The 14,291-nt window shown below is 36.9% G+C and overlaps 1 protein-coding gene across 7 annotated transcripts in view; it reads left to right on the forward strand.

The window, feature by feature from the left end:
- Positions 1 to 14,291, forward strand: part of SUGCT (succinyl-CoA:glutarate-CoA transferase) — a 327,347-nt gene that overhangs the window by 45,008 nt on the left and 268,048 nt on the right. For all 7 annotated transcript variants that reach the window (XM_063405277.1, XM_063405257.1, XM_063405296.1 and 4 more), the window contains exon 8: positions 2,197 to 2,340. In XM_063405277.1, the coding sequence (XP_063261347.1) occupies positions 2,197 to 2,340 (144 nt within the window). The remainder of the gene's footprint in view (positions 1 to 2,196; positions 2,341 to 14,291) is intronic.

The following is a 14,291-nucleotide window of genomic DNA, read 5'->3' on the forward strand; positions in this document are numbered from 1 at the left end:
TGACTTGATAGCAGACTTGTGTAAATCCTGTTGAAGTGCAAAAGAAAAATGAAGATGAAAATTTTCTTATATGGAACTAAGACACTTTTTAAAATAATTATCAGGAAACAATTCTTGCAGTCTTATTTAGAAGATTATTATTACAATTATTATTACAATAATTACATTTAGCAGTTTAGACAATGCTAATAAAATAATTCTGTAAATTTAATTTTATTGCATTTATGCTACATTAGTTTAAATACATTTATGGTAACTTAACAAACAATTATTATTTATCAATTGTATTGATTTTAAGTTGACTTATGGTAGGCTTACTTGGGTGCCAGAATTCTGGAAGAGTCTCATTAGCTTTTCACTGCTATTTTTCTTCAAAGCTTGAAAACTTAAAAAAACCCAAAAAAACCCAAACAAAAATTAAGACTTCAAAATAAGGAACTGCTGTGATAATCTGATCACCTGACCTCAAATTTTTTGGAGTAGGAAATGGAGAATATTTCAGAAGAACTGCTGTGATAAAAGCCTAGCTGGGATGTAATTAGAAGTTCATTTTGCCATTGATTTCAGAGAGGATGTGTATCATGCCAATGATTACAGAAGTTCTGAAACACATGATGTAACATGAAGATTCTTCCCTTGATGCTAGAAAAGAGATGACATACAGGAAAAGGATATTTAAACAAATAACTTTTCATTGACTTCAGTCAGAATATCTTGAATTTGCATGCATTTGCATGTGTAATATTTACATGTGTAAACAAAAGTTTGTTTTTGTTTTCTTACTAGAAGCCTGAAGTCTATATAGTGGAAAATACAAAACTGAGCTTTGACTTGGGAGGGACTGTGAGGAGGGAGAAAAAGGGAGTGAGAAGAATCAAGCAGTATGGTTCTGCCTTTTAAACAGACACCTGTGTCAGCATAGTGTAGGAATTATTTAGACCTTTGTCTTCTAGACATAATAAAATTCTGTCTTCACTAGCTTCTGTTGTCTCTTACATTATCTCTTTTCTTTTTGCATTGGTGAGTTGAAATATTATGTTATTAAGGTCAAAATAATAAATCCTGCATAATAAATCCTTCATGATTTGCAGCATGTGGCATCACAAATTGGCAGCTTTGTGTATGTGCTGCAAGAATACCTGGTTTTCTGTGGTAGTTTTTATACATCAGTTCACTCAAAGATACTAATTTTTTGCACTAACTGCAACTGAGTGCAACATCCAACCCATTCTTTATTTACCAAGTGACCAATTTAGAGACAAGCATGCCATGTGGGATGGTGTCAAATGCTTTGCAGAAGTCCATGTAGATGACATCAGTCACTCTTCCCAGATCTACTACTGCTGTAACCCCATCATAGAAGGCCACTAAATTTGTCAGGCACAATTTGCCCACATTTGCCATAGTGAAGCTGTGTTGGCTGCCACAAATCACCTGCTTATATTCCAAATGCAGTAGCGTAGCTTCCATGGTCATTCTGGATAGTAAGAGGACACTTGTGGGCCCATAGTTCCCTGGGTCTTCTTTTTTACCTTTTTTAAGTATCAAGGTTATGTTTCCCTTTTTCCAGTCATGGGAACTTCTGGGACTACCATGACTTCTCAAATATGATGGATAGCAGCTTAGCCATTCCCACTGCCAAATCCCCTGGGTCCTGCAGATGTATGTCATCAAGTCCAACGGCCTTATGCACCTTCAGGCTCCCTGGATGGTCTTGGACCTGATAATCTCCTACAGCATGTGCTTCTATGTTGTTGTCTTTCCAGCAGACTTTGGGGTGGTTGAAGGCCCCATGAGGACCAGGGCTTGTGCATGTGAGGCTCCTGCGATCTATCGAGGGCCTCATCCACTCCTTCTCCCTGGATGGGCATGTAGCAGGATTATAATGTTACCTGCAATTGCCTTCCCTCTGCTCTCAGTCAGCCCTTCATCCATCCCCAGTAAAACTCTATGTGCTCCAGCTGGTTTGACATAGAGGGAAACACTGCCTCCTTGTCTCCTTTTCCTGTCTTTCCTAAAGAGCCTCCATTCCAGCATTCCAGTCACAGGAGTCATCCCACCATGTCTATGTCATGCCATTAAGATCCCAGCCCTGCACAATCATATTGTCTCTGCTTGTTTTCCTGCTTTTAATTTTTCATTTGTTTATTCTTTTGTTTGTTATGTTTCATTTTGGGGTGTTTTCTTTTTCTTTAGGATGGTGAGCCAGTTAGACCAGGAGTAGCAATGACAGACCTTGCTACTGGGTTGTATACATATGGAGCAATTATGGCTGGTTTACTTCAGAGGTATAAGACAGGAAAAGGACTACACATTGACTGCAATCTCTTGTCAACTCAGGTAGGAGTGGTAAAAAAATTGCTTTTTGTTGTGTAGATGTTTGAACCTAAGAATACCATTTGTATATAAATTAATGTGCATTAGTATAACTAATGACAACAATAATAATGACATTAGCAATCCTTCTCTTAACCTGCCACTCTGGTAGCAACCATTATATATGACAGAGTTATTGTTGCTGTTGCACTAAGTTTGGTTTTCGCTTTTTGCAAAGGACTGCCATGTTCTTTGAAAACACAGGTTAATCAAGGTTTATAACATCACTGAGATTGTAACAGTTGTAGTGAGTAATTGGAGACACACAAGCCTAAGTGGTGAAACCAATGTTGAAAGGAAGGTTTTGGCACTGGGTAATGTTATTCTAGAGTGATGAAATAACTTGTGCAAAATCACCCGGAGTATTAAAGGATCACCCAAGTTTCAAAGTAATGTAATCCAGGAGGTCTGCCTTTTGGCTCTGGGAGTTAAAGAATGAAGTAAGCTTGAAGATGCAGCATTTTTCATAGGTGTTAAAGGCAAAGTTGTTTTGATCATGAAAGAGATATACTGCAAATAATGAGAACTTGATTTCTTTGAATATTTGAACCATTGGTGCAATGATTTATAATTTCTAAAGAGCAAGTGACATTGATATGAGCTGCATATGATTAGATGATATGTTGTCTGGCTGATGTAGGTGCTTGCCGGTACCAACTGGGCACATGGTACAGAGGAAATTTTGTTTATGTTTAAAATGTATATCAAAATTGTATGCAGTCCTAATTAAAGCAACTACAGTGCTCCATTGTTTTCATATTTATTCAATTGTATTTTTCATCACATTATACCTGTTGGTACAGTTGAGAAATGACAGTGCCCATAATGCTGAAAGTTGGCCCAGGTGTGAGGAAGAGGTTGGACACTATATCATTGTATGATAACAGTGATTGAGACTAATGATTGAGGTTGCTCTTGTTTTAGTGCCTACTGCTTTTGTCCAAATAACTACTGAAATCAGAAAGGAGGGAAAATCCTTACTTAAATCAATAAAGAACTTTTCATTTGTTTCAGAAAAAATGTTTGTAAGAACTGAACTTAATTATACTTAAATATATTTGCAAATGCTATATTTGTATTGTAAAAACATTTAGAAAAAAGCAGTTCAGAAAAATATTTTAAATGTGTATTGATTGCCTAATTTTTGCATATATTTTGTATATATATGGATGTAGGGGGTTTTTCTGTTTAAGATATTGTAGTGCTATATATTATGGAAGTTGCTTCTTGATCTTTTAAATTTCTAATTTTATAAAAATACTTCTGATAATTTTTATTAATTTCCAGAGTAATTCTGGGAGGGGGGGTGGTGTTTAATTCCTTGTCCCACTGGTTTTTGGCCTTTTTTTTTTAAATGAAGTCTTCTTGATTATTATTCAATATTTTATCAAATGCTGAGAGCAAGAAGAGTTGAATTTAGGTAGCTCTCTTACGTCAGCTTATTTTGTTACCTCATTTGCCTTTATAACTTCTTTTCTTGATAAGGGTTGATTTGTCTATACACAGCTGTGTTCTTATATTGCAAAATTTCCTTTGGAAATTCCACATTATCATCCTTTAGGGCACTCATTAGCATACACAAGGAAGAGATCAAAGACCTGGATAGATGTTAGTTAACAAAGCATGCATGGTGTTTGTATTCTACATCATTAGTTGAAGCAGTGCTAAATGGTCAAGGAAAAGCTTAGTGGTTTTTCTTTTTTTTTAACATTAACCCCTTACCTGCTCATTATCAAATTATATTTATCTAAAAGTTATTAAGAAGTAATTCCATAAATGCACACTCTCATTGAAAAAGAAATATTTTTGTTTACTTCAGTGTTGGGTAAATGAAATTCAAATAATTTAGTATATTGGAACAGAGTATGGATAAAAGATGTTATTCAGAAAATAGCTGTTTTGTTTTAGATGATCCTGTTGCTTCAGTCCAAATTAATTTTAGGGCGTTGACCAAGACTGTAATGAGAACATCTATTAAATTTGAAGAAGTATTTATGGATGAGGTTCTAAAGTAAAAAAAAAAAAAAAGTAAGATTAATCCCATTAAACAGGTGTGCAAAAATGAAGAAAAACATAAGTGGCAGCTGGTCTCTCTCAGAACATCTGGTTTCTTGGTTCGTATCCTTTCCTTTGTGAGACTGGTGGTTACTTATAAGTCTATAAGAGTGAGTGTCTCTACTAAGAAAGAGTAGTACAAATCTGAAAATTAATGTAAATATATCAATTAATCTTGCAATACTTTTGATGATAATATGTTTTTTTAAAGGAAGTTAGACAATTACTGTGATATGATCAGGGTCTTTAATGATACATATTTCCAAAGAGATTTTGGTTTTACCTCCTGACTAGATTTCTAAAGCTAGCTTTTCCTCATGTGATGAATGTTTAAAAAGAAGGACTTCTTGATGTTTCTCATGGATGCTGTCAAAAAATAAGAAACCTAAAATTTTAGACTTTCAGTTTATTAAGTTCTTGTTGGTGTTGATTATTGGTAGGAACTAGAGATGAAACAGACACATGGTAATAACTTTTCCTTCAGCATGGGTTTCGCTGAGATGTAGTGATTTTTAATGTGGAAAAAGGGAGTCTTCTATGTGTACTGAACTATCCTATTTACAGTGTTGCAATGGCAGGGTCTTGTGTGAAACTTCTTGTTTTGCCAGCATTTCATGCACTAATGATAATAATTTCATGCACATGAGCTAATATAGCAGTGTCCTTGGATCTTTTGTTCATGCCTTCATCTGAACTGAAAATTGTGAACCTGGTCAATACATATTTCTTCATTGTTCACTGTTGATGTGTTTGACTGTGTTTGACCCAGGGGTTAAGTCACTCAGTTAATTAGAAAATCTTGAAAACTGCTTGGTTTATTTTATAACAGAAAACTTAGCATCTAAATGTCCATCTCTCCTGTGGACCTATCTCTGTCATCTCTGTCCATCTGAAAGTGTCTATGCCATCACTTTTCTGCATGCCTTGTAGGAATGCAAGAGGATTTTATTTATTTATTTATTTATTTATATATTTATATATATATATATATTTTTTTTTGTGGAGAGGAGAGCTGGAAAATGCTTTTGATACTAATTTCCTGCACAGACATGCAAATTACAAAGAGCATTGAACTGAATTCAACTGTCAGCAAAACTGATCTGAAACTTTTTAAAGAACTATCCCACTGACTGGCAAGTTAGTTTTGTATTTGTGATCTGTGTAGAACCAAATAATAAGTGAGATCCTGTTCTCTGAAGAAACATTATTTTTAGAATATCTTAAAATATGTATCTTTCTTTCAAATTCTGTGTTTAAAGCACTTATTACTAGCAAAGAGGATTTCTTTCCCTACCACAGAATAGGACTGTAGAATTTTTTTGAATGAGAGATATGTTAACTCTTAGGATGTGGTTTTGCAGTGAGCAGAAACTTTCTGTATCTCTCATCTATAAACTTTTAACCTATGTCATACAATTCCTTTGAAATTTTTGACTTTTAGATGATTCACAGTTGTAAGCTCCAGACCTTTCAGCATCTAAATAGTGTCCTTTAGATGATACTGATAAATAAGAAGGAAGTAGGGTTTGGATTTGGTTCCAATTATGCAATTGTGTCTTTTCTTCTGTTGTGGCTTAAAAAAATCTCTTGGAAGTTTTAATATCCTTCCTGTATTTAATTACAACCAGGCTCCAACAAATACTGTAATAAGTTGGTTTCATTTGGATTAAAAATCTGCAAGAAATATTTTGCATTTAACATTTCTGCAGTTTTGAAGTATATTTTTTTCCCAGATTCCACAGACAGGATAATGTGGTTAATATTGTTCGTATAATATGATTGATCATCAGATATTCTCTGCTTCTATTTACTATGTTTTAGTTTGTATTTGCCATAGCAAACACTTCATCTTCTTAAAATATTGAAGTGACTCTAGCAAAACTAGAAAATTGATATAAATTATTTTCTTTATTTCATTTTTGTGCTTAATTAAACAGTTTACGGAGGGAATGATGCGGGTTTGAAGCTATTAGTTTTTATATCTACATCATATTTTCCCCAGATGATTCTGTTAAAGGCTTATCTATTTAAGGTGCTTTCAGTGCTATCTATTTCAGGGCTTTCATGGCATGTCTTTTAGCAATTATTAAGTATGGGTGAAACTGATAGTAGTTGCATACTGCCTGTAGCACATATATGGCATCATAGAACCCCTGAGCTGAGTAAGTTGTATGGAAGTATCAATCTTCAAACTTAAATACTGCTCAGATGTCTTGACTGTATGTTGTTGCTTCTCCGCTTGCTGGGAGTCATGAGTTGACTGAATACCAAAAGAAAATCATCTTTTTTAGAGGTTATTGCTTCTGGTGATTTTGGAGGCCAGCTAAGAGGACTGTTGCACAGTTGTCTTGTTTTTGGGTATGGTTTGAATAAGTGGTTTTTTTACAAGCTCATAAAGCATCATCTTTGCAAAACATAGTATTCCTAATCTCCATCATAATAAAAAATTGATCATGTGCTGTACATAGAAGTTATCTTTTTCACTGTATAGCTCTCATATGGAAAAATAACGAAATCTGAATTAATGTGAACATTTCTTTAAACATATACTCCACTAAAAACACTTCTTGGCCTGCATTCTTGATGATTTCCATTGAGAGCAGCTGTATAACTAAGAACAGAACTTATCCCTCTGGGTTTCAAGCAGCCAGAATTTGATTGAATAGACCAGAAGACCATACACACATGACAGTAACTCAATTTAATATTGGCCTCTGTGGAATGTGTGTTATGATTTCTAATGATTAGTTATGCCGTCATTGGTAGAACATCCTCCAACTGGATCTTGGTTTTATTTAGAGGCTTTCTTTACTCTGTAAAAAGAGTACATATTCAAATTGCTAGGGAATTTGTTCTTTAAATGCTACCTAGCTGTAAATTCTGTGTCTTTTTTTTTCTTGTGCTAAAGAAACCAAGCCTGAATTAGTTGCAGCTTCATTTTCCTGTGTTGATCTGCCTCTGTCACTAATTAGAGAAAGACTAGAAAAGAGTTAGAAAAAATATGCCCCTTTATTACTAAAAAAAGGTAAAAATGGCTGCCTGGAGTGGGCAGAGGAGAGAGTTTGAAGACAAAGGAAGACATTTCTTTTAATGAGTTTTTAATTTAGATGACCTTTAAATAAGGGTGTAATCTAGGAAATGGAATCGAGATGTTTATTGCCAGCAGATCAGATTTCAGAATCATGCTGAGTATTAGGAGAAGGATAACCTGGGTTAATAAAAAGAAAGGTGAATGATTTACGCAACTAGTAGCAGAATAAACACATTTACTGTACCCCAAAAACTCACCTGCCCTTCTAATCTCATAGAAATTTTCAGAAGTCATTCTATAAATTCATCAAATTAGGACAGAGCCTTTCAATACATTGTGCTCCATTTATTTATGTTAATAACAAGTAAAAGAGTTGTAACTTGATGGAAGAGATTTTAGTTTTATGTCATGGAAAATTTTAAGTTAGCAAGACAGCTGATTTTTATGTGCTGATGAACCTCTGGAATCTAATAAGCCTTAACTAATGTGGCATTTTAGGGTATGGTGATAAAACTCTAAGGGTTCAACACTGTTTAATTTGATTACTTCAGATAACTCTCATTAAAATTTCTCTATGGATTGTAATTTATTTTAAAAAAAACATGAAGTAAAGGATGATGCTGGAACACATTTGAAATAATGACTTCCTTTGGTCTGATGTAGTCCTGCTGCCAGAATTTCTCTTTGCATTCAGCAGAGTATTGTTTCTTTATTCAGTATTGGTTTTGGCTAATCAGTTAGATTGCAAACTCTTTAGAGAAGTGACATGTGATTAGGCAAAAAGTCATAATTTATTACTTATTATGTTATAGTGAAAACTATAAAAATGTTCAGACTTCCATTTTAGACTTCTAAAACAGGTATCCATTAAACTGTCTAAAAGTCATAGAATCAGAAAGGTTGAAAGAGACCCTTAAGATCATGAAGTCCAGTTGTCAACCCAGAACTACCATTATAACCCCTAAACAACTAAATCACATCATCCAGATCCAGCCACCTCTTAGACATCTCCAGGGATGGTGGCTCCACCCTGGGCAACCTATTCCAACGCCTGAGCACCCTAACACTGAAAATTTTTTTCCTAGTATCTGAATCTCCCTTGTCTCATCTTAAGGCCATGTTCTCTGGTCCTCTCACTGCAGGCACAGTAGAAGAGACTGGTCCCCACCTCACTACAACCTTCTTTCATGTAGTTTTAGAGCAATGAGGTCTCTCCTGAGCTCCCTCTTCTCTAGACTAAACAACCCCAGCTCTTGCACCCATTCCTCATAAGACACATTTTCCAGAGCTTTCACAAGCCTTCTTTTGCCATACTCCAGCCTTTCAATGTCCTCTTTAAAGTGAGAGGCCTAGAACTGAGCACAGCACTTGAGGTGTGGCCTCACCAGACCGAGTGCAGGAGTGTGATCACTGCCCTGGTCCTGCTGGCCACACTGTTCTTCACAGAGGCCAGGATGCCATTGATCTTCTTGGCCACCTGGGCACTCTGTTGGCTCATACTGAGCACCCCCAGGTCCCTTTCTCTTGAAAAGCTCTTGAGCCACTCCTCCTCAAGCTTGTCAGACTCCATGGAGTTGCTGGGACTCGAGTACAGGACCCAGCACTTCCCCTTTGTCCTCATGATGTTGTCCTCAGTCCACTGATCGAGTCTGTCCAGGTTTCCCTGCAGAGCCTTCCTACTCTTGAGTAGATCAACATTCCCACTCAACTTAGCATTTTCTGCAAATTTACTGAGGGTGCCCTGAATCCCCAGGTCCAGATCTTAAAAAAAGATTTTAAACAGAGACCAGCTCCAAAACTGAGCCCTGGGGAACACTGCTAGTGACCCCACCACCAGGTGGATTCCTGTTCCAGTACCATTCACCACAACTCTCTGAGCCTGGCCATCCAGCCCAGTTTCCACCTACTGAAGATTCATGCATCCAAGTCACGAGCAGCAGGTTTTCTAGGAGGATGCTGTGGGAGACTCTGTCAAATGCTTTACTGAAGTCTGGATAGAGTATACCCATAGCCTTTCCCTCATCTACTAAGTGGGTCACTTGGTCATAGAAGAAGGTCAGGTTGACCAAGCAGGACCTGCCTTTTGTAAGTCCATGTTGGTTGGACTTGATCCTCTTCATATCCTGCATGTACCATGTAATGGCACTCAGGATGATCTCTTCCCTAACCTCGGTCGGAACTGAGGCTGACAGGACTGTAGTTCCCTGAATCATCCTTCAGACACTTCTTGTAGATTGGCTTTATGTTTGCTAATTTCCAGTCAGCTGCAACTTCTCCAGTTAACAATAACTGGTGGTAGAGGATTGAGAGTGGTTTAACAAGTTATTTTCCTTCCCTCATTACTCTGGGGTGGATTAATGGGACCATCAATGTGAGTTTCTAGTCAGAGTTCAGTTATTTGTAAAAATGTCTTGCCTTGCTTTGAATGAATTTGGTAGTACTAGGTTTCTCTAATAAATATATTTGAAATTATTTTTATTCTGTGATAAAACATTTTGGGTTTGATACTACTTAAATATTTTGTAGACTGATTAAAGAATAACTTCCTTCTTCAAGATATTATTTACAATATTGCACTACTTAAAAAGCATTATGTAGAAGGGCCATATTTTGACTCTACTTATTGATACTACTAAAGTCAAATAGAACTTTTGACCACATTTTTCTGACTTGCACGCTGTATAACAGCTTAGTAAATGAACTACATCTGCAATGTGAACAGCATTAAAATACTCAAAAGTGCATTATGGTCATTGCTGAATGCTGCAGAGGCACAGAAATCATAATCTTGCAAAATATTCTATTTGAAACATTTCATTCAATTTCATGGATTTGTTTCTTGTGGTGTCCCTGTAGTGCATTAGCACCTAAGTACTTAATGGGCAGTGAATGAAGATTTTCAGTGTTAAGACTAAAGCCTTTGTTGTTCTGCTGAGATAATACTGTAATGAATGGGAGATTTTGCTGTGATAATAGGGCGACAACATTTGCACATTTCTCACACCACCAAATAGGCATGACTTGTTTCTGTATGTGCTTCCTTATGTATCAAATGAAAAGTCTAAAAATCCACCTGTTTGCACTGCTGCAGCACATGCTGTTGAAATTACTATTATATTTTATTTTTGTATTTGTACACTACAGATAAGATGAAAATGACGTCAGTAGACAAACACACCTAATATTCTTTTTTTCCATGCAAGTATTAAAGCTGATAAATGTAGAGACAAAAAAAGATGAGTGCTGTAAATGGTTAGATGTGTGCATATTTTCCTTGTAAATGGCATTATTCCTGTCATAAGATCAAAAATGAAAAGTGCCTTAATACAGCTTGTTTGGGATGTTGACAGCTTTCCATGGATAAGCATCCTTATTACTGATTAAATAAAAACCCAGTATCCTTCACAAAGTATATATAGCATCCAATTTGGAGTCTCTCGATACTACACTGTTACAAACAAGAATAAAAGTTGCTCTAGCTATTCTGATGCCTGTCTTCAGAGGTAATTAAATTTTATATGAGTAAAATCTGGTTGTCTTTATCATGCTTTTATGCTTTGTTGTTTCCATTTTCAGCTGTCAGATATATCTACTATTTTTAGAATAGAAAAGAATCATTTAGGTTGGAAAAGAACTTTAGGATCATCAAGTAACTCAACACTGCAAAGTCCACCACTAAAGCATGCCTCTAAGTGCCACATCTTTTAAATACCCCCAGATACAGTGACTCCACCACTTCCCTGGGCAGCTTGTTTCAATGGCTGACAACCTTTTTTGTGAAAAAAAAAAAGTTTCCTATTTAATCTAAACCTCCTGGGTTTAGAAGCCTTTTCCTCTTGTCGTACCACTTGTTTCCTGGGAGAAGAGACTGGGCCCTCACTTCACTACGTCCTCTTTTCAAGAAGTTGTAGAGAGCAATAAGGGTCATCTCTGAGCCTCCTTTTCTCCAGTCTGAACAATGCAAACTCCTACAGCTGCTTCTTATAAGACTTGTGCTCCAGATCCTTCACCAGCTTCATTGCCCTTCTCTGGTGCTTCATCACCTCAATATCTCTCTGGTAGTGAGGGGCTCAGAACTGAGCACAGGATTTGAGGCTGCACCAGTTCTGATGATGGAGCACTGCCCCGCTCCTGCTGGCCTCACCATTCCTGATCCAGGCCAGGATGCCCTTGGCCTTCTTGGCTGCCTTGACACACTGCTGCCTCAAGTTCAGCTACTGTCAATCAGCACCGCTATGTCCTTTTCTGCTGGGCAGTTCTCCAGCCACTCTGCCCACAGCCTGTAGTCCTGCCTGGGGTTGTTGTGACCCAAGTGCAGGATCCAGCATCCAGCACATCTTGTTGAACCTCATGCCAGTCCTTTGGTCCATTGATTCAGTCTGTCCAGGCCTCCCTGCAGAGCCTTCCTACCCTCCATCAGATCATCACTGCTGCCCAAACTGGTGTCTGCAAACTGTTTGAGGGTGCATTTGGTCCCCTAGTCCAGTGTATTGTTAAAGATGTTAAACAGAACTGGCCCAAATACTGAGCCCTGGGGAACTAGTGAGCAGCTGGATGTAGCACCATTCACCACCACTCACTAGGCCCAGCCATCCAGCCAGATTTTTTATCCAGTGAAAAGTGCACCCATCCAAGCCATGAGCAGAAGGCATCTGTGAGAATATGTCAAAGGCTTCACTAAAGTCCAGGTAGACAACAGCCACAGCCCTTCCCTCACGCTCTAAGTGAGTTGCCTTGCCATAGAAGATCAAGTTGGTCAAGTAGGATCTGCCTTTCATAAACCTGTATGGGCTGAGCCTATCCCCTGGTTGTCGGGCATGTGTGGCATGATGATCCTATGCCTGAACCTTTAGATGTTCCTTCCTGTAGCATATGCAGCCTTCCTAGATTCCTTTGTCCTGCAGAACTTCTTCCCAAGGGACTCTCTCACCAATCTCCTGAACAGGCCAATGTCTTCCCTCTGGAATTCCAAGGTAACAGTTCTCCTGATCACCCTCTCCTTCCTTCTGCAAGAAATAAAAATTCTATAATTTCATGACTTCTATGCTCAAGACGGCCTTCCACTCCCACTCAGCATTCCCTCTCTGTTCACAAACAACAGGTCCAGAGCGCCTTTTTCCTACTTGGGTCTCACCAGGAAATCATCTTCCACACACTCCAGAGACCTCCTAGACTATTACCTCTTTGTTGTGTTGTATTTTCAAGACATCTAGTATGCAGAAGTCCCTCATGAGAACCAGGGATAGCAATTGTGAGACTTCTCCCAGCTGCTCATAGAATATTCCATCTGCCCTTTGTCCTGGTTGGGCGGTCTGTAAGACTGCCACCAGGATGTCTGACCTGTTGGCCTTCTTGATTCTTACCCATGAATACTCAATCCTATCATCACCGTCATTCAGCTCTGGAAAATCAAGACACAAAATGTGTTATAGTGCTAGAGAAACATGTATACAGTGTAGCAGAATAAACTTTTTGTAAATTGAATTTTGCCAGGATTTAGTAAAGCTGTGTGAAATACAGAACACAATGCATTTAATATTTCAGTGCATTCTGTTTCTTCAGAGAGAATAAAGTCTTAAGAAAATCATTGAAGTTTATGGCTAAAGATGTCTGATATGTCTGTTATCAACATCTGATTTCATTTGTTAGAACGCTGCCAAAGTTGTAACTGTTTTGGCTGGATTTTCCATGTCACGGAAAAGAAAAAGGATTTGTTTTCAAAGTTACTTTAAAAATGATTCATCTGTTTCCAGGATCATGTTATGGGAAAATCCATTGATAGACTTCTTTCTTTTTTTCATTTTTTTCTTCATGAGAAACCTAGTACCTTCAGTTTTTGGATTTTGCACTGAGTATACAGACTAACTTTGGAGTTCTTGGTATTTTTAGCCCTAATACTCTTCTTAGTAGTTTTGGGGTTTTTTTTAAAGTAATGGATTCCTTAGAGATTTTTCTTGGTAATCATGAAGCTGAAACAAGATTTTTCAGTGATTGAAATAGTATCTTTCTTTACACTTTCAGAAAAAAGAAAAACTAAAGAAAAATTTTTTGTAATCAAGAAAATGAAATTTATTCTTCCTTTTAGACTGCGTCTCACTTCAACTGGAGCTTATTTAAAAAATATTTTTTTTTGGTTTCCTTTTCCTCTTTCATGCCACTGTTGTCTAATAGCTTCTATGGTCAGGAGTTTTTTTTTGATCCTTCACCTAAAATTCATCTGAATGTGTAGAAGTTTATTTTTGTTTGTTTGTTTGTTTATTTGTTTGCCTGTTTGCCTGTTTGATTAGAAACTGAGGAGAGATATGAGTCCATTTAAGATGTGCTTTTGAAACTCAGTGCCAAATAGTACGTACTTTTGAAATTGCAAGTCCTATATCTGTTTGTTGCATCAGTCTTTGCTATTGTTAATGCTAATTGAATCTTAATCAGGAGCTGATCTCCATGCTGTGGGAAGCACAGAAACATTCATTCTGGTCTTTTATAAGTTCTAAATAGCTCATTAAAATAATTTTTAGATCAGTTCTTTTTTGTTATTTCATTTCACTGATTGTAGCAGTTCTCTGTGATGTAAATGCCTTGTGGTTTTGGAGTGTCTCAGTATCTCTATTTATGCAGTCTAAATTTTTTTTTAATAAAGCAAAAGATGTTATCAGACATAATTTTCAGGCAGAAAAATTATTTACACAACTGCGTACCTTAAAGTCTGTTTTGCTCTTTTTATCTATCTTAACCTTTGAGAATTCATATTCTAGATAAAGTATTCAAATACATTACCTTTTTTTTTCTTATTGTGTGGTTTGGGTTTTTAAAATTGTTTTGCTTCAATTAA

The sequence above is a fragment of the Prinia subflava genome, chromosome 1, assembly GCF_021018805.1.
Source record: "Prinia subflava isolate CZ2003 ecotype Zambia chromosome 1, Cam_Psub_1.2, whole genome shotgun sequence".
NCBI classification, from domain to species: Eukaryota; Metazoa; Chordata; class Aves; order Passeriformes; family Cisticolidae; genus Prinia; species Prinia subflava.